General features: G+C 37.3%; 2 protein-coding genes across 2 annotated transcripts; both read left to right on the top strand.

Moving 5' to 3' along the window:
• The first annotated feature begins 4,275 nt into the window (after positions 1 to 4,275).
• LOC109008132 (4-alpha-glucanotransferase DPE2) lies at positions 4,276 to 16,028 on the top strand. The gene is made up of 23 exons (XM_018988119.2): positions 4,276 to 4,631; positions 4,865 to 5,261; positions 6,789 to 6,906; positions 7,012 to 7,067; positions 7,192 to 7,319; positions 7,430 to 7,556; positions 7,642 to 7,838; positions 8,250 to 8,328; positions 8,441 to 8,479; positions 9,650 to 9,769; positions 9,892 to 9,993; positions 10,092 to 10,175; positions 10,269 to 10,511; positions 10,963 to 11,088; positions 11,237 to 11,311; positions 11,434 to 11,505; positions 11,643 to 11,762; positions 11,953 to 12,050; positions 12,326 to 12,485; positions 12,597 to 12,695; positions 13,212 to 13,409; positions 15,292 to 15,385; positions 15,517 to 16,028. Exons 2-23 carry the CDS (start codon positions 4,908 to 4,910, stop codon positions 15,753 to 15,755), a joined length of 2,928 nt encoding a protein of 975 aa, XP_018843664.1. The 5' UTR covers positions 4,276 to 4,631; positions 4,865 to 4,907; the 3' UTR covers positions 15,756 to 16,028.
• A 1,121-nt stretch (positions 16,029 to 17,149) lies between these two features.
• LOC109008131 (phosphatidylinositol 4-kinase gamma 8-like) lies at positions 17,150 to 20,614 on the top strand. Its single transcript, XM_018988115.2, has 4 exons — positions 17,150 to 17,336; positions 17,670 to 17,719; positions 17,899 to 18,021; positions 18,457 to 20,614. Exon 4 carries the CDS (start codon positions 18,519 to 18,521, stop codon positions 20,211 to 20,213), a length of 1,695 nt encoding a protein of 564 aa, XP_018843660.1. The 5' UTR covers positions 17,150 to 17,336; positions 17,670 to 17,719; positions 17,899 to 18,021; positions 18,457 to 18,518; the 3' UTR covers positions 20,214 to 20,614.
• The last annotated feature ends 5,985 nt before the right edge of the window (positions 20,615 to 26,599 follow it).

Genomic DNA, 26,599 nt, shown 5'->3' with positions numbered 1-26,599 from the left:
TTTAGTTAATTAAGAATATTATCATATTTAAATTATGTTAAAACTCTAATTATTTATATAGTTTTACTTTTTTAAAAATATTTAACAAAATTTCATTATTTATTTAATGATAAAAGATTAGTATTTTATAAATTTAATTTGATAATTTATTTTTGATATGATATTTATATGTTAATTATCTATTTTGAATTAATTTAAATCAGTATTTAAATTTTCACCATTGATCAAATTTGGAGAGTTATGATGAAATGTTAGATTTAAATCCCAAAAAATTTATTTTCCCCTCACTTCCTCTTTCTACCTCTCTCTCATTCCACTCAGCCACGGCTTCTCTCTCTCTCTCTCACTCGATCTCCTCCCTCAAACAGCCGTACGCCACCGTGGGTGTCACCGACCACGTCACCGGCTTCCACTCACGCCGGCGAGCAAACCTCACCGTCGAAGCCCCTTGGCAGCTCCTCCCTTTGCCGCACGCGAGCAACCCGAAATGGGTCTCAACGCTTGCGCCACCGCACCACTACCATCGAACTCCTCTTCCTTCGGCGATTACTCCCATGGACCTAAGCCACCGTCGAAGCCCCCATGGCAACCCTCATCTCCCCGTAACTCCCTCTCCCGCATGGGTCTCACACAGTTTCTCCACCATACTGCTGCCGTACGTTGTCCCCACGCCACCGCACCACCACCATCGAGCTCCTCTTCCTCCGGCGACCACCCCCATGAACCCAAGCCACCATCGAAGCCCTCATGGCAGCCCTCGTCTCCTCGCAACTCCCTCTCCTGAAATGGGTCTCTCCGTTTATTGATCATTACATATAATTCAACTAAGATATTGTATGCGGTGATTTTGTGATCTGTTATGGTATTTTGTAATAATTTTTGTGATATTTTATGGTGATTTTGTGAAGAGGACTGCTGTGAGGATGTAGAGATGGACGAAGAAGGGAAACGTAAAATAAGAATACTGTTTATCATTGTTTATTGATGTTCATCTTACTATTCATCAGACGATACACACTTTTAAATATAAGGAAATATATATACGCACACATATATAAAATGTTAATTGACATCCTAGTATAGTAAGGTCGGCAAGGACAGAAGCGTCAGATCGGCCAGACAACATAATTAATTAGTTCATATTTTATTATTATTTTTATTTATTATTATTTTTTTCTGTTTGTGCTATTTATTTAATTTAGTGATTGCGCTGATCTCTAGAATGAGCTTGGTTACTTTGAAATTAGTGGTACTTGTGTAAAATCCTGTATGGCGTAAGACTTTCCAATTGATAAAAAAAAGCACGTTAGCCACATCTATCAAATTGAAGAAAAAAATAAAGTGTAATTTCGAATATTAAAATAGTCTAATGTATAAGAATAAAATTAATATTTATTTATGTTCATCATTTGTTATGAAATTTAAATTATATTAAAAATTCAAATTAATTAGATAATTTTTTTCTCTTAAAAATATACAGTAAAATTTTATCATTTATTTAATGATGAAAAATTAGTATTTTATAAATTAAAGTTAATTTTTAGTGTATGATGTAATATTATTCTCTTAAAAATATTCAGTAAAACTTTATCTTATATTTAATGATGAAAAATTAGTATTTTATAAATTGAAGTTAATTTTAAGTGTATGATAGAATATTTATATTTTAATTATCTATTTTACGTTAGTTTAAATCAATATTTAAACTTCTACCGTTAGATTAAATCTGAAGATTAAAGATGAAGGGTTGAAATTTAAAATCCAAAAACTAATATTTTTCCTCACTTTTCCTTTCTCCCTCTCTCTCATTCCCCACGCACGATTGTAGTATTACGTCGCACATTGACATTCACACGGACAAACAAAAAAAAAACAGAAAAACTAAACAAATATGCGAAGAAAAAAAAAACTTTTTTACTGTTTATTAATATTCATCATTACTGTTGATGAATAGTAATAAGATATGTGAAAAAAAACATGCGAAAAAAAAGCCTCTATACTGTTCATTACATGATGAACAGTAATAAACAGTATAAATATAGACACTTTTAAGTAATAGGAAGATATATATTTTACATTCGTATGACAGAGACATTATAATAAATAAGGTTTAGAACGAGCTTGGGTGGGAAAAACAAACTGCAGAAGTAATAAAACTGAGAAAGCGACAACCAAATTATATAGGAAATTTCCTAAAGGACCTAAGTATATTTGTTTCTGTTATTAAAAAAAAAGAAAAGGGTTTCGGGTTTAAAACCAGGTACTGGATCGGGTGTATCAGGGTTTTGCAATCCTGGGCTGGGAAAAAACCCGTTTGGATGAACAGTTATAGAAACTGAGATAAAAACTTGTTTTTACTGAATTTTTAATACCATGCGGAGAATAAGTGTATGGATCTAAATATCCATCTAAAATCAATGATGACTAGCATTCTTTTGTTTTCTTAAATCACTTTGATCTTTAGCTAAACACATAACTGACAGTAGTAGAGCTAGCGGCTTGGTTCATGGCCACTTTTGTGAATACTCTGCAAATATTCCCAACATTAAAGAAACATCTCGATCCATCCCTGTCCTGTATAACTAACTGATCGGGATGGCTGACCGGAAAACTGAATTTAATGCCATTTTCGAACCCCATGCAGAAGAGTACTATTGTGGATTTGGCCTCCTCCGTCTTACCGGGCTCCTCTTGTATAGCATCCCTTTTAATAAAATAAAATATTGTGCTGTTTTGTTGGATTGTTTCATTTTTCTTTGATAAAAGAAAAAGAAAGAAAATTGACGTGTGGTTTTGATAGTGAGTTGAAATGAGATGATTTTAAATGAAAGTTAAAAGTTGAATAAAATATTGTTAGAATATTAATTTTTAATATTATTATTATTTTAAGATTCGAAAAAATTAAATTATTTATTATATTTTATGTGAATATATACTAACATGATTATGTTAATCATGTTATCCGTAGGTCTTCATTGAATAAAGTATTGTTAGAATAAAGTTTCTTAATATTATTTTTGTTTTTAAATTTAAAAAAGTTGAATTATTTATTATATTTTATTTAAAAATTTTAAAAACTATAATAATTAAATTAAATAAGATGAGATAAGTTAGATCAACTAATTATCCAAACAATTCCTTAGTTTTTGGTTGACTTCCTCCACCGTGTAACTTCAAACTTCTTGTAGTTTGGGTCAAACTGCTTTAGTCTCCGTACTTGTATACATATTGGGCCATTCTCAAGCCCAAAAGTGAAAAGAAAAGAAGGTGAGAAAGATTACAGAGTCAATCTCTGTACAATAAATAGGAACGATTTTGTTTGAGCAAAACCCATTAAAGTGAGTTTGGGCCATCTTATTTTGAAAAAAATTATAATAACGAGAAGGAATGGGTTGAGGTGAGTTACAAATTCAAATGAATAATGCTCCTCATCATTTTAATTTTTATCATCTTTCTATTATTTTATGATGTGTCATTAGATGATTAGAGATTATTTATTATATTTTATTTGTAAACTTATCATTTAATACCATATCATGAGATGATGAGACAATGATGAAAGTTAGGATGATGAATAGATTTTTTAAATTCAAATATTCTTCAGACCATTTCTCTCTCAGAAATACTTTCTTAAGAATATTTTCAGAGCTTTATTATATAGAGTGGAAGTTCTTTAGTATATACGAATAGAGTAATATTATATACTATATTCTCATCTTATTTTACTCTCGTATATACGAATAGAGTAATGTCCAAGTGTCGGCTCCTTGAGGAAGAGTGTGTCGGGAAGAGTGGGCCGAAAAGGACAAAACCTCTGTTTTTGTTTTGTTTTCTGGGGCTCCTAATTTATTTTCCTTAAAAAATACATGTAACATTTATTTTCTATTAATACATGTAATATTTATTTTCTACTAGTGTTATATTTTTCTCCTTTAAAAAATATTGGAAGGTTTTAATAGGGATCGGCATTCTAATTTCTCACTTATATTTTGATTAATCGAAAAAAGAAAAGAAAGTAAAAGACCACAAAACAGAGTGTGAAAACCATGATTCTACTACCAACCCAAAATGTCACCCATCTCTGCTACTTCTGCTAAGAGAAATAAATATCAGACTCTGAAAAAATCAACCTAATAATACCTTCACTTGTTAAGAAAAATTAAAGGAAAATGGCAATGGAAGATCACGGATTTTAAACACCTTTGTTTGCAACTAAATAAAAGAGATGTGGACACAGTCGGAGGAGCGCCAATTTCTGTCTCTCAGCCAACTGTCACTGTGTGATTCTCCCGTGAAAGCTGCATCATCGATTGCTATTCCTACAAAAAGATAATTGACACTCCCTTCCAGTTTTCTCCTGAAAAAAATATCTTAAATAATTCCACGGCACCGCAAACACCATCTGTCTGTGTCGCTCACATCTTCACGCTTAAAATCTATCAACTTTTTTCTACCAAAAAATCTGGACTAGGGAAAGTGATAACATTTTATATTTTGTGTTCTCTGTTGTTTCTTCGATCCGAACAAGCTCCACTCTCAGAGCCCCTTGTTTCTTCTCCACTCCTTCTCGTTGATAAACCATCACTCCTCCGAGTTAACGTGGAAATATATATCTTCAAATTCAAGTAAAGGTGATTACTAGTAGTTCGTGTTTCATTTGAATTCGATTAGTTTCAATCTAAAATTCGAGGATTTTATCTGGGTCCTAATCATTTTCTCTTAAAGCAAGTAGAAGCTCGACTCAATTCTCTGAATTATTTATCTCCGCCTTTCTGGGTTTTGTCAATTACTTGTATTTTCTGGTTGAATCTGCAAGTCAATCTGTGTATCATAATACTAACAAGTTTCGCTTGGGCTATGCTAGATATTGAGGATTTTCATCTGGGGCAGATCCAATTTTCAAATAAATGATGAATTTGGGACTGCTTTCTGGGACCAAGTCAACGAAATCAGTGAATGTGAGCTTCAGATTGCCATACTATACGCACTGGGGTCAGAGCCTGCTTGTATGCGGCTCTGAGACAGTTCTTGGTTCATGGAATGTCAAGAAGGGCCTGTTACTGAACCCTGTTCATCAAGGTGACGAGCTCGTATGGACTGGAAGTGTTGCGGTTCCGAGTGGTTTCGGGTGCGAGTATAATTATTATGTGGTGGACGATGATAAGAATATTCTGAGATGGGAAATGGGAAAGAGACGAAAACTGCTCCTGTCGGAGGGGATTCAGCATGGTGAGGTCGTGGAATTCCACGACCTTTGGCAGGTGCTGCTTTGCTTCTCTCTCTAAATTGCTTTACGCATTTAACTACTTTTGAAGGTTTCTTTATATTCCTTCTGAAAGTACAACGTAGCTACTTTTAGTGGCATCATAGTCATTGCTGATGTTTCAGATTCCACGAGATTTCTGCTCTGGGTATTTCTAATTTTCAGAGTGTCCTTCGATTATAACAAGTTCAATTTATCGAAAATGTGACGTTATAATAATCTCTTCTTTGTACCTTTTTGCTTTGGTTCGTTTTGGAAGGTGGAACTTTTAGTTTCTTTTGAATCAAATCTGGAATCTATTCACAGTACAAAACAAAAGGCTTAAAATTCTAAACTTCCTCCTTTTTCCTGGCTTTCTCTGTTTCTCTGCAACCAGTTGTAGCATTACTATATTCCTATGGATGTCATGTTCGTTGAAAGTGCCTTGTTGTAATTTTCTTTTTTTTGGCTTGGCCCCCGACTTTTATTTCTTTGTTGCAAGTTCTAAGTAGATGCTCACATTCACTAATCTCTGCTTATTCCATTATGTAGTTTGGTTGCTTAAAAGGGTAAGAAAGGAAAGCTTCTCAGGATAACCACTCGAGCATAGCATAGTTGTAAAATCTGAATTTTCCCCCATAATTTAGTTTTATTTCTCATTCTTTTCTGTCATCAAATGGAATGAGAGTCTTTTCTGTAATCAAGGAAAAAAATATTAACGAGGACATAAAAAAGGGAGCGATAGATCACTTTATAGAAGTCAAGAAGTCACGCATGTCGTTATATGTTGTAATCACATGCTTCTCTTGATCAGTTTTCCTTAGATATTCCTAGTGCTGCCACAGTAAGCTTTTATTGGAAAACTTGAACCCAATATTCAATGCTTTGATTGTTGATGAATAAATGTGTCTTCCATCATGCTCAGAGGATAAGTCATGATGCCAGAGAATTTAAGACAAATCTTGAGAGGAAATTTAACAAAAGGACGGAAGATCTAGTTCCACTATGGTAGTAACTACAGTAGCAATAAGAAACACATTCATGATCAATAACTTTTAGGTACCCTTCCTTTTTTAATCAATATTCATAGATATCATGTTATTTTGTTTAATATGTGATACCGTATGAAAGGTGGCTGCTCAACACTGCGGTAAAGAAGTAATAGCCTTTCCTCATTTGAACACAATTATTCTTGTGTCTTAAGATTGCATTAGACAAAGTGACATATTATGTTGCTAAAGCTTCGAGTTTCCTTGAATACCTCAGCCCGCTGATTCCTAGATTGATTGGGGTTGTCTCCCCCATTTTGCATCAGAGAATTTCAAGCTATTGTAGCTTTGGTTGACTCAGATTCAGCTAGGTTAGCTTCCGTCTGAATAGCATCCCTTCAGACATTGGGTTGAGGTTTTACCATGGTTCTCTTTTTTAAGATGAAAATTATTCAACTGTAATTTCTTTTTTATACGGCTTCTATAATTTACTTACAGTAGTGTTTGTTTCTTGACATTGAAAATTTTACTAAAAAATTTGTCTCGAACAAATCCAGACTGGTTCTGATGACCTCCCTTTCAGAAGCGCATTCAAAAATGTCATCTTTAACAGAAGTTGGAATCTGAATGTAGAGAGACCTCTAGGTTCCATTCAGAATAACCTGGAAGGGGAAGGTAATTGAATGCAGTTGGAGCACTTTAGCAACTTCCGATGTGTTATTCAGTTGTGAACAGTGGTTTTTTCTTAGTGATATATTGTTTACTTCTGTTTGTCAGCAGATACACTTCTCATCCAATTCAAAATTTGCTGCCCAAATGTAGAAGAAGACACATCAGTATAGTTCTTTCCTTCTGATGAGATTTTTACTGCTTTTTGAATATAACTTGATATGTATAAATTCTGTTGATAATCTTTTCCACCTCGCTTCTTGTTAGATAATTGAAGCCGGACTTGTGCAGGTTTATGTGATAGGTAGCCATGTAAAGTTGGGACAATGGAAGATTCAGGATGGGTTTAAACTTAGCTATGCTGGTAATTCAATCTGGCAAGGTGATTGTGTGCTACGAAAGGGTGATCTACCAATACAATATCCTTTTTGCCTTCATCTTCAATAATTTGATAGCATAGTGCATTTTTTCCTTTGCACATCTGCCAATTTACCATCCCATCAACAGTTTTCCTTGATGGTTGTTCCACATTTAAGTATAGTAAGTATGGAAAGGCAGGAAAATTCTCTTTAGAAACAGGTCCCAATCGGGAACTAGCAGTTGGCTCCTCAGATAATCAACCAAGATACATTTTCCTTTCAGATGGCTTGTTTCGAGTATGTTGTTGGACCTATATTCTATACACGTGATTGTTGTGCTGCTGAGGAGCTTTGGTTCTTATCTATTGAATTATTTTGTCAGGAATTACCTTGGCGTGGTGCTGGTGTTGCAGTGCCCATGTTTTCTGTTAGGTCGGAATCTGATCTTGGAGTTGGAGAGTTCCTTGACCTGAAGTTACTTGTTGACTGGGCTGTGGATTCTGGGTTCCATTTAGTTCAGCTTTTACCAATCAACGATACATCCGTGCATGGGATGTGGTGGGATTCATATCCTTACAGGTATTACTTTTGGCTGGTATGCTCAAGCCCAAGTTTCATATAAAAATTATTATTTGGGCTGTAGAGCTTCGCCCGGCCGCTTGGCAAGAAATGGAAGTAACCTACTGTTTTCTCTACTTCTACGAATCCCCTTCTTCTAGTCTTCATTGTTAGACAGTAATGATACTTTAAATGTTTCACATTGTCTTTTTGGTGAGTTCAATACAATTAGGGTTGTTGAAATTGAACTTACCACTTGGATTAGTTTCATGAATCCTCTTGCTTCTTTTGTATTGTCTCTGTATGAGATTAATGACATCTTACACTTTTCTGTCACATTCTTTTTTTCAGTTCAAATATACTTGAATAATTGTCATAGATGTGCAATTGTGATCTGACAAACATTTTTCCTCTATTGTCTTGATCATGCAGCTCACTTTCTGTATTTGCATTGCATCCATTATACCTGAAAGTTCAGGCACTTTCAGAAAGTATTCCAGATGATATCAAGGTGATGTGCCTGACCTTTTAATTTTTCATTCAAACAAATGGACACTTTTTCCCATAATTTATGCGGATACCTGAAGTGCTTGTCTTGCCTTGTTTCCTTTCTTTCTTAACAGCAAGAGATTCAGGAGGCAAAACAACGGTTGGATGGAAAGGTAACCATTCCAACATTTTTTTCCTGTGATGATTGGCATTATATAGTCTAGTTATCCATTTTGCCAAATGATATGTAACATTTTTAGCAAGCTCCCCAGACCTTGAATGAAGATGCCTTTTCTAGTTGATACTTGCTTATAGCTGTTGACAAAGCATCATTACATAATCATTACAACTTTCCCAAACTTCCAAACAAAACACAAAAAAAAAAAAAAAAAAAAAAAAAAAAAGACTTTATCAAATTCCAATACAAACATAATATTAAAAAATTATATTCTAACAATATTTTAATTTTATAATATTTTTATTCAAATTTTTCTCTCATTTCCCAAAATCCAATAAAACATCTTAACTCAAACAATTTCACTACTATTTACGGATTTCTCGTCTTATCCCATTCTCCAAATGAGGCTTTATAGTACATACTTCTCCATTGCTTACATCCCTGAATTAATTTTGGTACGTATATTTGTGTAGCGTTGGTGCGCCACGGGTTCATATCAAGCGTCCCTTGAAAGTGAACCCTCACCCCTTGTTTTGCATGATACTATCATAACTGGTAGTGTTGGTCTGCCGAAAAGTCCAAAAACCCCTGAATAAATCGTTAGCTGGGATGCAACTTACCTTACTTGGCTAGATGCATTTTAGCTTGCTTTCGTTTTCAGTGAAAAGGAGACGAGTTTTACTTTAAATTCTGTGATGAAGAATCTGCTACATCTATTTTCAAATCTATATATGATAACGAATTTTACTTGAAATTCTGTTAGGAATTAGCTAAAAAATTAAATAAATGCCCTAATCTGCTATATATGTAAGACAAAAAAATTAAAAAAAAAATTATTGTTTTACTTTTACCCACATTCTTGACCTCAGCAATGATTTGAATAATTAATCCAACAGAATTCAAACACAACAGTTTATTTATAAAGAAAAGGAAATTGGGTTGGTTTGAAAAGAATAAAAATATTAAGAAGCTGAATCTCGTATTGCTCTATTTGCATTTACATATTTTAAAAGATCAAGTTGTGTCATCTTCATCTGTGGTGATTATCTTTCTGGTGCATGACGGACAATTATAAAATTTTTACTGGCCAATTTATGGTAATGATGGTTCATTCTTCCACGTACTATCCATTTATACTAATACATTTAGGTTTGTATCTATGCAGGATGTTGATTATGAGGCTACTATGGCTACTAAACTTTCAATTGCCAAGAAAATTTTTGCCCGGGAGAAAGATTTAATACTTCACTCCAAATCCTTTCAGAAATATTTCTCTGAGAATGAGGTATTTCTGTCTTTGGAATTATACTGTTTCCATTTGCTAGCTGCATTTGGACTTAATTTATTTTCAGTTGCTCTCTTTTGAAACTTAATTTCCATACTGAATTATGTGTTTTAATGGACAAGGATTGGTTAAAACCCTATGCGGCCTTCTGTTTTCTGCGGGACTTTTTTGAAACATCAGATCATAGCCAATGGGGTCGGTTTTCCCAGTATTCAAAAAATAAGGTAATAATACTTGTGACTTATTTTCAGTCTAGCGGGGAGTTGATTTTTTCATTGCAGGTACTTCCATATCTGTTACAATAATTTCCCTTTGCTTTCAGCTTGAGAAATTAGTCGCAAAAGACAGCTTGCACCATGACGTAATTTGCTTCCATTACTATATCCAATTCCATTTACATTTACAAGTAAGTAGAATTTTTCTGTCTCATATTTCTACATCAATTCACGCTAATGAACAAAAAGGCATCTGATTGATATCTAACATCACATAATGACAGTTGTCAGCCGCTGCGGGATATGCTAGAAAGAAAGGAGTGGTATTGAAGGGAGACCTCCCTATTGGTGTTGACAGAAACAGTGTGGATACCTGGGTCCATCCAAATCTATTTCGCATGAACACATCTACCGGAGCACCTCCTGATTATTTTGATAAAAATGGGCAGAACTGGGGATTCCCTACTTATAACTGGGAGGAAATGTCAAAGGACAACTATTCTTGGTGGAGGGCTCGATTAACCCAGGTTTTGTTATCTAAAAGTAGATGAAATTTTACCCCAAGAATATCTCCTTTTTTTTATGCTTATAAATTTTAACAGAGTGTCATTTGTGTTTGGGCCCATCCATAAAAAAAAAATGGTGTTAATTTGAATGGACGTGTGTGGAAAGAAAAAATTTATCCTTGATGTTAAAAATAAGCTTTTAAGGGTATTCATGTCTTTTCACATCTGGTTTTGTCCTGTTAACAACTATTTTTTATGGAAGAGGTGTAAAATGATTCTGAAATTTTAAAACATAGTCCGAGTTGCAAGTTGAAGTATATGAGTGCAAGTGATGAAGCGGTTGTAACCCATGGTGGATGGTTTCATTTACCCGTAAAATGTCCTTTCCTCATTGTGCCCTGGTTTTAGTATTGTGTTCCTTCCCTAACTTTCATGTATAAGCCAAAGGTTCTTTGTCTTTGTTCCTATGCAGATGGCAAAATACTTTACAGCTTACAGGATTGATCACATATTGGGTTTCTTTCGAATCTGGGAGCTTCCAGAACATGCCATGACAGGTCTAGTTGGAAAGTTTCGACCTTCTATCCCTTTGAGTCAGGTAAAGTTATAGTTTTCCAATCAAGGAGCTAGTTTATTCTTAGGATAAATGAGGGTAGAAGGTAGACCATGGTAGCTGCAAAGAGAAGCAGTTGGTTTTTCTTGTTTATTCAGTGTTTCTATTCATAATTAGTTTTCTTCTTCTGTAGGAAGAACTTGAAAGAGAAGGAATATGGGACTTTGATCGCTTGAGTCGTCCATATATTCGGCAGGAATTGTTACAGGTTACTAAATTTCTTGTTAGCTGTAATCTGATTTCTCCAAACCTAACTTATTCAATTCTTTGTTGTAAGGTTTTACTCTGCACTTTTATACTGATGTTTATCTCTTTTCTTTGTCGATTCAGCATAAATTTGGAGCTTATTGGACTTTTATTGCCTCAAATTTTCTTAATGAATATCAGAAGCACTGTTATGAGGTGATACTAATAGTTTATCGGATAAAGTGATTTATATGTTTCCTAGATTAATCGTTATCTTTGGAGGGTTAGTTCAGAATTTTCTGTCAAACATCAGACCGAGGGGCCTCACAAAATAGTTTTTATTTTCTCTTTAGTTTAAAGAGGACTGCAATACGGAGAAAAAAATTGCTGCCAAGCTGAAGTCATGTGCAGAAAGTTCATTGCTGTTGGAGAGTGAAAACAAGACTCGGCATGATCTTTTTGATCTTCTTCGGGTAATTTCAAAGAGAGAACTATTTTATTATTATTATTATTATTATTTTTTTTTATCTCAACTCATGAACTGTTTGTTAATCATTTTAGGTGGATTATATACAGGGAACTTGTATTTAGTGTTATGTGGGTTGTTTAGAATTGCCATTAGTTACCTAGTCTTAGATTTGAACTTTTCAATTGCTCCTGCAGAATATAGTTCTTATCAGAGATTCAGAGGATCCAAGGAAGTTCTATCCTCGTTTCAATCTTGAGGATACTTCAAATTTTAAGGATTTGGATGATCACAGGTACTTGAGATCTCTTTTTAGTGTGGGAAATGAGCTTATTCCATACATATACTTTTTGATAAGTTATTCCATACATTTACCTATAAAAAAAAAGGTTATTCCATACATATACTTGAGAGCTCTTTAGCAAACACTGCATTTTATACTTATTTATGTGTATCCATAGTTGAATAATGTTGGTTAACTTTTCTCGGTGGCCAAAAGAATTATTTCTACTTTCCCTTTTCTCAAATCTCGTACCAACATAACAGCTTACTTGCCATTCAATGAAACAGCAAAAATGTTCTGAAAAGATTATACTATGATTACTATTTCCATCGGCAAGAGAGTCTGTGGCGGCAAAATGCTTTGAAGACCCTGCCTGCCCTCCTTGACGCATCAGATATGTTAGCCTGCGGGGAAGATCTGGGTCTTATTCCTTCTTGTGTCCACCCTGTATGTTCATAGAGCAATTCCTGGTTCTTCCCTTTTCCTACGGAGAGTCATCTTTCTGGTTTGGACTGTGTTTGACTAAAAATGTCTTCTAACAGTTTAATTTTGATGCAGGTCATGCAAGAGTTGGCACTAATAGGTTTGCGCATTCAACGTATGCCTAGTGAACCTGATTTGGAGTTTGGTATTCCTTCTCAATATGGCTACATGTCGGTAAGATCCTGTGATATTGCTAGTCGACTATGTGCCCATTTATGACATTATTTTATGGAGTCCTAAAATGGATCATTTCAGTACAATACTATATGATGGTAAGACCTTTTCATACTGTTCGTCAATCTTGAGCCATTATATTTGGGTGCAGATGGGTGCTACTTGAATGGAATACTAGTAGTTTATTTTTCTTGGCTAGCCTTCTGGCGTAATATCTGGAATCATAATTGCAAATTGAAAAAAAAAAAAAACACGAAATATTTTCATTACGAACACTTAGAATGCAGTGGCAGAGCAGGATTTGATTTCATATTTCGCATTTGTATTATTCATGTAATTTTTCTTTTGGCATAGATGGTTTCAGAATTTGTTGTGTGAACCATGTACAACAAATCTTCGAACTTAATAGCCCCTTTTCTTTTTCCTGATAAATCTCAGGATTTTGGATATCGCAATCTGGTTTTGTTGCTGAAATACCTCCTACTTAAGTTATAGGATCTTCATCTTATTTGTCAGGTATGTGCTCCATCCTGCCATGACTGCTCAACCCTCCGTGCTTGGTGGGAAGAAGATGAAGAAAGAAGACGTCGATTCTTTAAGAATGTAGTTGGGTCTGACATGTTGCCGCCGAGTCAATGCGTTCCAGATATTGCACATTTCATCTTAAGGCAACATGTGGAAGCCCCATCAATGTGGGCGATTTTCCCTCTTCAGGTATTGTGATGGTGATTTTTTTTTTTTTCAAAGAGGACGGGTCCAATTTTATTAAAAGCCTCTACTTGTGATGGAGGAAAACCGTGGTAACAAGTAGGCCACATGGGATTTACAAGTAATCAAATAAAATCATCCCATGCATCAAAACTAATAAAATCAAAACAGACCTATACAATAAGCTAAAACCAATAAAACAAGCAAACAATCTAAACAAGCCTATCTGAATACACATTAGAAAAATAGTTACCAAAAACCATATCGACCCAAACTGAAATCTGTTCATCATCGGAAAAACCTCAGTTTCTAAAGTTTGGTAGCCCCAGCTTATCCACTTTGAGCTTACCCTTCAAAAGCCTTAGTAGAGAATGCCAATCCGTGTATCTTCCTTCCTTTCCTTCCTCCCCCTGACGCTCAAGAAAATCTACCGAGGTGTTGCCTTCCCTATATTGATGAGCAATGGAAAACCGAAGTCCATGAAGCAGCGACAGGATCTCATCCCAGTAATCCCACAGGTATCATAACAAACACTTCCTAGCCAACACCTTGTTAACAACCATTGAATCACACTCAATTTCCAACTGTGTGAAACCCATGTCCTTACACATGCACACTCCCACTAGCAGAGCACGCAACTCTGCCATATTATTTGTGCCATGACCAAAATGTGCAGAGAAAGCTCCAATAAAATTTCCCAAACCGTCCCTTATCACCCCTCCACCACCACAGTTGCCAGGGTTCCCTCTACAACTCCCATCCACGTTTAGCTTGATCCAACCTTCAGATGATTTCTTCCAGAAAATCAATTTGGACCTTCTACTCTTCACTTGACAGATAGGTATCTCCAAGGCCTGGAGAACTGCTCTATCAACAGGGGAGAGAGACCTGCTCTTCAAAAGAATGGCAGACAGCTTCCGCAACCACACCTTGACTGCCAGCCATACACTCTCCGGCGACTCGGAAACTCCCTCCATCCGTGCTTTACAGCGCGGCAACCAAAGCTGTCATGTGATAATACATGGTAATATGCCAATGAGGACACCACGTTGAGATGACTTTTTGGCCAAAGAAAACCAGTGCAGCACCTGCGCCCACCAAGACCATGTCATCAAAAGCGGAATTCCCAATTCTGTTTAAGCAAATTCCCAGACTTGTACTGCTATCTCCCCTGAGACCAATACATGATCAATAGATTCACAACTTCCTAAAGGACAACAATCGCATTGTGACGCAAGGTGAATGCCCTGAGACTGACACCGATCATCCGTAGCCAAGCCATTAACCTAAGCTTTCCACATACAAACTGCAATTTTTTTGGGCACAACACTATGCCAAATCCACTCCATCCCTGGTTGTTCAGTTCTTCTTATCCGAGTAACATCCCATGCACTTGCCGAGGAGAAATTTCCATCACTGGCAAGCTTCCAAATGACCATATCCCGTCCCTCCTTCCCAGATTTAATTTGATGCACTATCTGCCTCATTTTCTCCTCTCCGACCAGAGTCACAAGTTGCTCTTCATCCCACCTTCCATCCACCCACACGTCTTTTATATGTAGACCAGGTTGTTGAATTAAAAAATTTGAAGCACTGAGAGGCCCACTCGAAAGCCAACAGTCAAACCAGAAAGATGAGCCACCCTCTTTAACTTGGACTTAGACGTTCTTTGGTGCTGTTCTAGAACACACTGTGTCATATCTTCCAACTTCGCATTCAAAACTTCAATGTCGATGTGGGAAGTCCAGTATGGAACACAATACTAAAAATCCCTGTGGCTTCCCTGTGATTGTATTCATGCATTAAACGTCGTACTGATTGATAAACGTGTATTCAGTTGCATATATATATATATATATATAAATTATGTGTGTCATTTGGTGATCAGGATCTGTTGGCACTGAAAGAAGAATACACAACACGGCCTGCAGCAGAGGAAACAATAAATGACCCCACAAATCCAAAGCACTACTGGAGATACCGTATGTATCGAGATTCTCTATTAAAGACTAAACTAAGTTTATCCAAGCTGTGCTTCTGTTTCCACCTGAGATATTAGAATTGCATATCGTGATCTTTTCTTCATTTCTCTTTGGGATTCTGTTGTTCTCAGGTGTACATGTGACGCTGGAATCGTTGATGAAGGACAATCAACTCAAAACCACCATTAAAGACCTCGTACGAGGTAGTGGAAGATCATATCCTGTGGGAGAAAATGAAGTTCAAGTGAATGAAGAAACAGCAGCCACGAGTACTGATCAGAAACAGCTGGTTCCCAATGGGAAGGAAAAGTTGCCGGTGGCATCAGAGTTAACTGCCGTTCCACAAAAGGAGACTCTGGTGGTCCACTAAATTAATGCTGCCTGCATATTTTAATTATACGCCTGCAACTACCACCCCCCTCTTGAATCATCCAAATTCTCACAATAATTCGTATAATGTTCATCCTCTCTTCATAAATCCTCACATTGTTAAAAAATATGATGGAATAATAATGGAGATGCTAGTTAGTAACAATGTTCCTGGAGGAAGTATTCTTTCTCATCAGTGAAAGTCTGGTTATTAGCAAAAAGCAGCGTAGCATGCTTGCTATATTTTTTATTCAAAGTTTGGCCATTCTAATTCTATTTTTTGGATATTGTAGTTAGTAACCTTCAAATTAGAGTTATGGTATTATTTATTACATTCTAACGACGCATTATCCATTAATTTTTAATTTTCTTTTTTTAAAAAATAGTTTATCTAAAGATTATGGATAATGTTATATGATCGGTTAAGATAAATATAAGTGATTAAATCTACATCTTTTTATTAATTTAAATTTATAAGATAAGTGATAATTTCACGTGGTATCAGAGTAGACGTCTTGAATTTAAATTTTGACTTTAAATTGAATTATATTTAATTAAATATTTCACATATTAGATCTATTTATTGAAGTAGAGTCTATGCACACGTGAGAGAAAGTGTTAGAATAAATATAAATAACTAAATTGATCTCTTCTTATTAATTTAAAATTTTGAGACAAATGATGATTTTGCAAACACAATAAAATAGAAATAGGATCCTATAAAAAAAAAATAGAAATAGAAATGAGAAAATGGAGAAGGATGACAATGTGATAAAATGAGTGTCAAATCCCTATACTTTCGGATTAAAGGGTTTTTTTGAGTGGGAGAGGGTATTATTTTTGGTTCATCCTAGACTGGTATGATTTTGGTCAAATTGCCAGGCTGCAGTGATTGGGCCTGCACCACCGGAATACCAGTCCAAACAAGGAAATTAGAAAAAGCAAAAAAAAAGATGTCATGGAACAAAACCAACCAGACTAAGCCACGTGAGGTACGTAGTACGCTTCTAGTTCCATATCTTTGCGTTAGGTGGCAGATAAAGATTGGATCACCGACCAAAAATACAGTTAATTAGACTCAAAAAAGAATGGCGCGACGTTAATGTCGGAAATAGGAAACCGTTTGGCAAGAGAGAAAATAGGAGCACGGGGAAAACAATGTAGACGTTATTTAGGAAGAAACTAATTATGTATGGACGGTTGAGATGAGGCACGCATGCAGGACCCAGGTTAAACTCCAAGAACCAGAAAGAGATGGACAACGTACGACGACCACACCTTTTTCACAGTCACAGGGAGAGAGAGAGAGAGAGAGAGAGAGAGAGAGAGAGAGAGAGAGAGAGGTCAATTGTTAATTAGCAATTTAAAAATAAATCTACGACGACGAAGAAACATATATAAGAATGGAAAATAGAAATTAAGAGGGGAGAGCAGCAGGCCAGGGAGGGGCGCGGGCAGACACAATATTAGATAGTGGTAGTGCTGGGGGTGGTGGGGGTTCATCGATCATTTGGTGATCTGGTTCTGTCACGCTCCCGTTGCTGTTCGTTCGTATACCTGAATGCCTTAACCAGTGTTCAGGGTCTGCTTCTCTCTATCTCTCTCTGCCCCCTCTCTCATTAATTTCTTTGATCGTACGTCGGTTAATTGTGCATGCATGTGTATATATTCGTAGTATTTGCTTTGGATTATACGAAAAAAATGTGATCATCACATGCATGCATTCATGTACGATGTACCGTACGTGCATGTACTCTTCTCTGATTCCTTTTCTTTGATTTTTTCAATTAACTCGATATAATTCATACACTAGCTATAATTTCTTTCGAAAACAGGTTGTTTCAACGTTGAAAGAATTATTACTAGTACTCGTGCATGCATGATGTTGATCTATTAATTCTTATATATGTTTCAGAAAATCGTGGCGATTTATGTGCGAACGACTTGAGGATAATTGGCTCTCATGTACGTCTGTATAGTTTTTGTCCATCTTCTTTCAATATATGTATATGTGAATATTCATTCAATTCAACGTAACATCAATATATATATATATATGTGATATATCGATCATATGGTTTTCGTCTTTCTTTCTTTTTTTTTTCTTTGGGTTAATGATCCCTTCGCACTTGGACTACATTCAGGTTATGTTGGATTCGAGAACAAATATTGGGTGAAAATTGGCCGGTAGTCCGATTGATCCCAGCATAAAGGAATGATCCCAGTTTAAGACTTTTGGGAGTCGACCCTGTGTATGCCAATATTGGGTAACGTGATAAAATCATTTCTGGCCTACTAGTAGTAGTAGTAGTACTGTCATTTGTAAAAACTATATATATATATATATATATATATTGTCATTTGTCCCTATTCCAGGCTTTTTAAGTTTGTTATATATCTAATTAATTATAAGAATGATAATTTAATTGTTGATATTAGATCAATATTGTTAAAGAAATTACTACAAGAAAAACGTTTATTTATAAAAAATTATTTACTACGAAATTCGCTTTTCTTGTAGTGAATGAAAAATGTAAGACATTAATTATGTGATTCAGTCACAAAAGCATGAGATTCTTTATTCTGATACACATATATGATCACGTACGTGTAGTTTGCATTGCTTGCTAATTATAATCCTAGATGATTGTGCTTAATTACTTGACTAATAAATACGCCTGCATTGGAACTCTAATCCTCAGGGTGGGGGGTCCTCTGAGAAGATCAGCTGCCCTTGGCATCCGCTGCTGCCATTTTCACCTGCATGAGATTCTTCAAAATGGCCGTAGCGGTCGATCAACATCATGGATTTAAGCCTTTTAGCCGATCCCAGAGATGCAGACTCCAATCCTATACTCACCTCGATCAGAAATTTCTTGAACATAGCCAAAACAATCTAACCCATTCCTTAAAGCAAGCATTTGATCAAGCCGATAACATCCACCGAAGCTTATCCACCCCATGCCTTTCCATAACCACCACAGTGGAGGAAGAGTTCGACGCAAATCCAAGGATTGACATTCTTGGTGGCCGTCAGGATCCTAGACTCCGTGCTCTCGTGGTTGAAGTTGCCATAGCTCTGGCCTCTGGAGTCGATCCCATGCAGGTGTCAAGTGGGTTAGGCGGTGCCTACTTCTTGCGTAGCCGAAATGGCGATAATATTGCTGTGGCAAAGCCAATAGACGAAGAACCTCTAGCTTTTAACAATCCAAAAGGCTTTGGCGGTCTGATGCTCGGCCAGCCTGGGTTGAAACGCTCAGTCAGGATAGGTGAAGCCGGCGTTCGTGAATCGGCTGCTTATCTTCTTGACCATGGCGGCTTTGCCGGGGTTCCTCCGACAGCGTTAGTAGAAATCTCTCGCGTTGCATTCTGTGGCGCCGTTAATGATATTGAAGCCAAAGTTCCGGCTGCACAACGTAAGATTGCCTCACTCCAACGATTTGTAGACCACAAATACGATGCAGGAGAGTTAGGCTCTTCTGGCTTCTCAGTGTCATCAGTTCACCGGATAGGGGCTTTCGATATCAGACTCCTGAATCTTGATAGACATGCTGGAAACATACTTGTTAAGAAGCATGAGCATGATAACAATGCGGCTGGGGTTGCTGAGCTTGTCCCCATTGACCATGGGCTTTGCCTCCCTGAATGGCTTGATGATCCATATTTTGAGTGGCTGCATTGGCCTCAAGCCTCGGTTCCTTTCTCCGAGTACGAAATTGAGTACATTTCTAACCTTGATCCGTTTAAAGATGCCGAGCTTCTAAGGACTGAGCTTCCTTCTATAAGAGAGTCCTCTATCCGGGTACTCGTGGTTTGCACTATTTTCTTGAAGCGAGCAGCAGCAACTGGGCTTTGTCTTGCCGATATTGGTGAAATGATGACTCGGGATTTTGGCTGCGGGGAAGAAAATTTGAGTATCCTCGAGAATCTCTGCGCCCAAGCCAAGGCTAGCTTGCCGAATATTCTTTATGATGATTGTAGCGAAGAAGAAACAAGAAAAGAAGAGGAAATATTTCAATTTGACAAAGAAAACGGAGATAGTTTTAGTGATTTCTTAGATCTTCCACAACTCTTGAAGAGCCATACTGTGGTAGCTAAGCCACTTAATATATCAAGGTTTTCATCAACAGGGTCGATGAATACTGAGGCAGTATTGCCTCCATTAATACACGAGGAAAATCAAGACCATTTTCACGAAACCTTTGATGTCAGGGAGAATCAAGGCAGCGACGACAACGATGGCTGTGACAATCGTAAGGTAGGGGGTTTCATGAAGAGCATGAGTTTCTCGGTACCTAACCACGAGAGTGATCAAATGGGGGAAATTTCTTTGGAAGACATGAGCGAAAATGAATGGGAATTGTTCTTGGAGATTTTCGAGGAGCTTTTGCCCGAGGTATTTGAAGGCAAAAAGTGCACGAGCTTGAAGCAAAGGTTAGGAACTTCTTGCAAGTTTTGAGGGAATATATAAAGGAAACAGATGCGAGATATATGAATGATACTAATCGTTATTGCTCGTATAAACCTGTTCCGAACTCATGTCATGTATATATAATATTATCGCAAGAGGCCGCCTAGTGTAGAATTGTAGATAAAAGGCTATTATAATATATAGGGCAGGAGTGGAAAAGAGATTTGGTGAAATGCCATCCTTCCATTTTTACGTACCTTTCCCTATCTATATGTTGTGTCTTATTTTCATTTGTAAACTTATAATTACAAAGAGTACCCGTACGTCCTTCTTGAATACTTCATTTTGGAAGGATTTATAATATTTATTGGGTTTATTTGAGTTGTATTTCATGAACTCATGTTTGATATTATTAATTGATCAATGTTTTCTGGCCTACAATAAAATTACATGAGAATATTGCATGCATGGTGCTGATTACTCGATCGATTATATATATATATATATATATATATATATATATATATAAATAGTGCCGGATGCCATATAAACTGTATTCGTTTATTCATGATCAGAATAGTCGTCTGTACAGTATTAAGTCCTATTCAACATATATACAATATTTAGTTTGAATAACAAGATATGTATAGTACGTAGTAGTACTCATCCTAATCTGATGATCACGTACGTAACTGCAAGAATTAACTTCATGATAATCACAATCTTGGATTTCATCTCTACCACAACTTTTTATTTTCTTTCCATCCTTTGCTTAGCTGCTTGGTCCGATGATATATATTATATATACACACACAGCGGCATAGATATCATCCTATATTGTATATAGAATTTAAATGGACAAAGACCAATTAATTAGCAACAATAATATTATATATATATATATATATATGATATTACAAGTTATAAAGTGCATGCGTCACACACTTTTTTTAAAAAAAGTGAGTAAATATATTGGTATCTACGTAAAAAATTAGTATTACTATAGCCATAAAGAGATTATATAAAAATAATTTTACAAACTGACGTAATTTTATGTAATTCATTAAATTTGTTTTACAATAAAAGTAATTTTATCATTTGATGAACTATATCAAATCACATCGGTTTGTAAATTATTTTTGTGTACGTAATCTATTTGTGGTTAGAGTATTTTTCTTATATACATACCTAGCTACATATATACTCCATTTGTCATGCATGCAGTATGATGCCCTCAGAAGGGAGTATCATGATGTCGTTATCTGGGTCCATCTTAAATATAAACCAGGGATTGATCTAGACATGAATAAAAAGTAGAGAAAATGCATGCATACATGGAATTATTAACAAGAGTGTATAAAAAGAGGGGACGGGGGAGGACTGGGGAACAAAAATACAAAGTTTCTTGGCTTTGAGGTTGCCTTTATTAACATAGACTCTACTGATGCCTCAACAAACACCACTGCAGAGAAATCAAGTGTAACAACCATCACTGCAGAGAAATCAAGTACTACTGCAGAGGCACCGTAGACATCTTTCTTTCTGTTTTTTACCTCAAGTTGTAACCACTTTTTATTCTTTTCGGACTCTCTAGAAGTGTGTAACAACTATATATATCTGCTACACTAGTACAGTTATATACAAGGAGAAATGAATTCTAGAAATCGCATCATTCTATCATGGTATCTCAGAGCCAGAGACTGACAGTCTTTGCAAATATGATCCATGGAAGTCTCTAATCCCCTTCCCTCCCCTCCCTCTGCAAACATCTCTTCCTTTTCGCACCTTGTCACCACCAAACTTACTACTGATAACTATCCACTATGGCAAGTCCAAATCTCTACTTACCTCTGTGGGCAAGATTTATATCAGTATGTTGATGGGACACTTACTGCTCCTCCAGCATTTCTTCCCGATTCCACTGCACCTAATCCAGCGTATTCCTCCTGGAAACGTATTGATCAGGCTGTTCTCAGTATTTTATTCTCATCTCTTTCGGAGTCCGTGCTTGGTCACGTACTTTCGTCAAACACTTCTCGTGCACTGTGGCTTTCCCTCTCCTCTCTATTTACGTCCCACTCTCAAGCCAAGCGGTTTCAAGTCCGTTTCCAATTAGCCAATCTTACCCGTGGTGACCAAAGTATTACTGATTATTTCAGTAAAGTACGGTCTCTTGCGAACATTCTTTCAGCCACTGGTTCTCCATTACCAGATCCGGATTTTGTCTCTTATCTCCTCACTGGTCTTGGCCCAGCTTATGATGCTTTTATCACCTCTGTGACAACACGAGCTGAGCCGATTTCTCCCAATGAATTATACCAACTATTGCTAGTACAAGAAAGTCGGCTTGCTCATAGTACACGCACATCTTTTTCGGTTGAGCCATCTGCGAATTTTACCAATACCAGTGGACGTGGTCGTCATCAGTTCCGTGGTGGACGGGGTCGCAATGGCAGAGGAAGATCTGGTCATCCTTCACGTGGTGGTCGCAGCTTCTCTCCAGCAGTGCAGAATCCCTCAGCACCCACACAACGCCCATCCTGTCAGGTTTGTGGGAAGGCATGTCATGTGGCTCTACAATGCTTCCATCGCTTTGACCATAGCTATCAATACGCTGCACCAACATCTTTCTCAGCCAACTTCACCACACCAAGCAATTTTCAGAAGTCCACATGGTATCCAGATTCCGCTGCAACTCACCATATCACACATGACTTCAATAATCTGAATCTCTCTTCAGAACCATACTGTGGTAGTGATCAAGTGTGTGTAGGGGACGGATCGGGTCTTCCAATACAGAACACGGGTGCTTCTTCCTTATCTTCCACATCCTCTTATTTCTTACTTAAAAATTTGCTTCACGTTCCTAACATCACCAAGAATCTCATCTCTGTGTCCAAATTCTGTAGTGATAATTCCTGTTTCTTTGAATTTCATGCTTCTTTTTTTTCTGTGAAGGACATATCGACGAGGCAGACCCTCCTCACCGGACCACTCTGTGATGGGCTCTACGTTTTTCCATCTGTGCAGCCCTCCACCTCCTCCTTCTCTCCATCTCCATCAGCTCATCTAGGCGAGAAAACCTCTCTCTCTCAATGGCATCGAAGGCTGGGTCATCCTCAATTCTCCACGTTGTCTCGTATCTTGCATTCCAACTGTTTGAAAGTCTCCTCACCCGAGTCTGCTTTTCAGTGCACCGAGTGTCTGCTTGCGAAAGTTCATCAGCTTCCTTTTTCTTCAACGAAGGCCCATTCATCTAAACCACTTGAATTAGTTTGTGCGGATGTATGGGGCCCAGCCCACTCTGTTTCTAGAGAAGGGTTTAAATATTATCTGTCATTTGTAGATCAATTCACTCGGTACACTTGGTTTTATCCTTTAAAAGCAAAATCAGATGTCTCACATGCCTTTTCAATTTTTTTGCCATATGTAGAACGTCTCTTTAACACTAAACTCATCACTCTTCAAACCGATGGGGGTGGTGAGTTCAAACCTCTTACGTCTCATTGTCAAAAAATTGGAATTCATCATAGATTTTCTTGTCCACATACCCATCAACAAAATGGGCTTGTCGAGAGAAAACATCGTCACATAGTCGACACTGGGCTTGCTCTCTTGGCCCAATCGTCTCTCCCCTTTACCTTTTGGGTTGATGCCTTTGAAACTGCGGTTTATCTCATCAATCGTTTACCCACATCAACTCTCAAAAATAAATCTCCTTTTTATCAAATTTTTCATCATGATCCGGATTATAATTTTCTTAAGGTCTTTGGCTGCCAATGTTTCCCAAATCTAAGACCTTATAATTCTCATAAACTCCAGTATCGGTCGTCCCCATGTCTCTTTTTAGGTTATAGTTCCACACACAAAGGCTATAAATGCATGGATTTACAAACCCATCGGTTGTACTACTCCCGTGATGTAATATTTCATGAGGGCCTTTTTCCCTATTCTGCATCTCAGCCCAGCCCGACCATCACCCAGTCTAACCCGACTTCTACTCAAGCTTCCCTGCCCTTTCTTAGTCCACTTCCTTCACTCCTCGGCCCGGGCCCAATAGCTTCACCAAATAATTCCTCCTCCCCGTCTGTCTCTCCTTCTCCTTCCCCAATTTCTAATTCGCACATTCAAATCCCTAATTCCTCAGCACCCGCTGCACCCCCATACTCGTTCCACCTCGCTCACCTATAATCACACGTGCACAGACCAACTCATCTAGACCTCGTGTTCGATTGGATGGCACAATCCCGTTCCCTCCACGGTCATGCCTCACTACTACGATCTCTCCACCAGAATCTCCTACCAGCTATACTGAAGCTTCTAAGCACTCATCATGGCGTGCAGCAATGTCTCAGGAGTATCATGCCTTACTCCAAAATAACACCTGGTCCTTAGTTCCTCCTAACCCCTCTATCAATGTTCTCGGTTGCAGGTGGATATACAAAACAAAACTTCATGCCGATGGGACTATCGAACGGAGAAAAGCCAGACTTGTAGCCAAAGGCTACCATCAGCAGCAAGGTCTCGATTTTCATGAGACTTTTAGCCCTGTGGTAAAAGCTCCCACGATCCGACTTGTTCTGTCCATCGCTGTTGCTCGGGGTTGGCCACTCAGACAACTTGACATTCAGAATGCATTCCTTCATGGAACACTCACAGATCAGGTATACATGCATCAACCTCAAGGCTTTATCAATCCTCAATTCCCTGATTATATTTGCAAGCTGCATAAGGCCATTTACGGCCTCAAACAGGCCCCACGGGCCTGGTTTGCTCAACTAAGCTCATGGTTGTTAGATTACGGTTTTGTGGCTTCTCAATCCGATGCTTCCTTGTTTACACTTCATCTTGGTGATCTGCACATCTACTTGTTAGTGTATGTCGATGATTTCATAATCACTGCTTCTAATCCTACGGCTATTGATACCTTCATTCAGAACTTAAGTTTGGCTTTTCCTGTAAAAGATCTTGGAACTCTTTCATATTTTCTTGGGCTGGAAATTATTAAAATGAGTCATGGTTTGCTATTATCCCAACGAAAATACATTAAAGATCTTCTTACCTGTAGTAATATGCTTCATGCCAAGCCTGTCACTTCACCCATGGCTGCATCTTCAAAACTCTCTAAGCTGGATTTTCCTAGTTTTGATGATATCACCATGTATAGAAGCATCGTTGGAGGTTTATAATATTTGTCTCTCTCAAGACCCGATATCTCTTATGCGGTAAATAAGGTGTGTCAGTTCATGCACTCACCTAAATTACCTCACTGGGTTGCTGTGAAACGCATACTCCGATACTTAAAAGCCACAATCAATCATGGACTCTACTTCTCCTCTCAATCCTCTTTTGAACTGCATGCCTATTCGGATGCGGATTGGGCTGGATGTCCGGATGATAGAAGGTCTACGGGTGGATATTGTATTTACTTGGGTAACCACTTGATATCTTGGAGCTCCAAAAAGCAACGAACTGTTGCAAGATCTAGCACCGAAGCAGAGTACAAAGCTGTCGCCTCTTCAGCAGCTGAGTTAATCTGGCTTCAGACACTCATTTCAGAACTCGGGTTACCTCTTAATCATGCCCCAACACTGTGGTGTGATAACATTGGAGCCACCTACTTGGCTGCCAATCCAGTTTTTCACTCAAGAACAAAGCACATGGAGATCGACTTTCATTTCGTCCGAGCTCGAGTTGCTGCCAAGTCTCTAAAGATCTCATTCATCAGCTCTAATGACCAACTCGCTGATATTTTCACCAAACCATTAGTTGCGGACAGATTTTTCAGACTTCGATCGAGTCTCAAGGTTGTTGATACACCCTTGGACTCGAGGGGACGTATTAACATAGACTCTACTGATGCCTCAACAAACACCACTGCAGAGAAATCAAGTGTAACAACCATCACTGCAGAGAAATCAAGTACTACTGCAGAGGCACCGTAGACATCTTTCTTTCTGTTTTTTACCTCAAGTTGTAACCACTTTTTATTCTTTTCGGACTCTCTAGAAGTGTGTAACAACTATATATATCTGCTACACTAGTACAGTTATATACAAGGAGAAATGAGTTCTAGAAATCGCATCATTCTATCAGCCTTCTCTGCAAAGGAAAAAGACGTTTCTACCAAAAAAAAAAAAATATTATATTTACGGTTTTGAAGTGGGTGTACTAGTCTGGACTGAATTGGAACGATAAAGAACATAAAAAAATTCTTCTTATTAATTACTATTCAGTATTGCACACTCTACATCTTATAAAAAAATCTCTACACCTTATGAAAAAAATATTTATAAGATATAAGATGTGAAAGTAAATAATAACTAATGCATACAATTCCTTAAAAACGTATATATTCACTCTATCTTTGCAAGCAAACGTAGGGCGCATGCTGTTAATAATAATAGGCCAGGGATCGAGATGAGTACTATCGA

Source organism: Juglans regia, chromosome 3, assembly GCF_001411555.2.
Source record: "Juglans regia cultivar Chandler chromosome 3, Walnut 2.0, whole genome shotgun sequence".
NCBI lineage: Eukaryota > Viridiplantae > Streptophyta > Magnoliopsida > Fagales > Juglandaceae > Juglans > Juglans regia.
The sequence above is the reverse complement of the archived record's forward strand: the minus strand, read 5'-3'. Positions and strand labels throughout refer to the sequence as shown.

Excerpts from the sequence above, each read along its gene's own strand:
- LOC109008132 (XM_018988119.2), top strand. The coding sequence starts at position 4,908 with ATGATGAATTTGGGACTGCTTTCTGGGACCAAGTCAACGAAATCAGTG. Across the intron at positions 8,480-9,649 it reads AACAACGGTTGGATGGAAAG|GATGTTGATTATGAGGCTAC; the intron begins GTAACCATTCCA and ends GTATCTATGCAG. Across the intron at positions 10,512-10,962 it reads GGAGGGCTCGATTAACCCAG|ATGGCAAAATACTTTACAGC; the intron begins GTTTTGTTATCT and ends GTTCCTATGCAG.
- LOC109008131 (XM_018988115.2), top strand. The coding sequence starts at position 18,519 with ATGAGATTCTTCAAAATGGCCGTAGCGGTCGATCAACATCATGGATTT.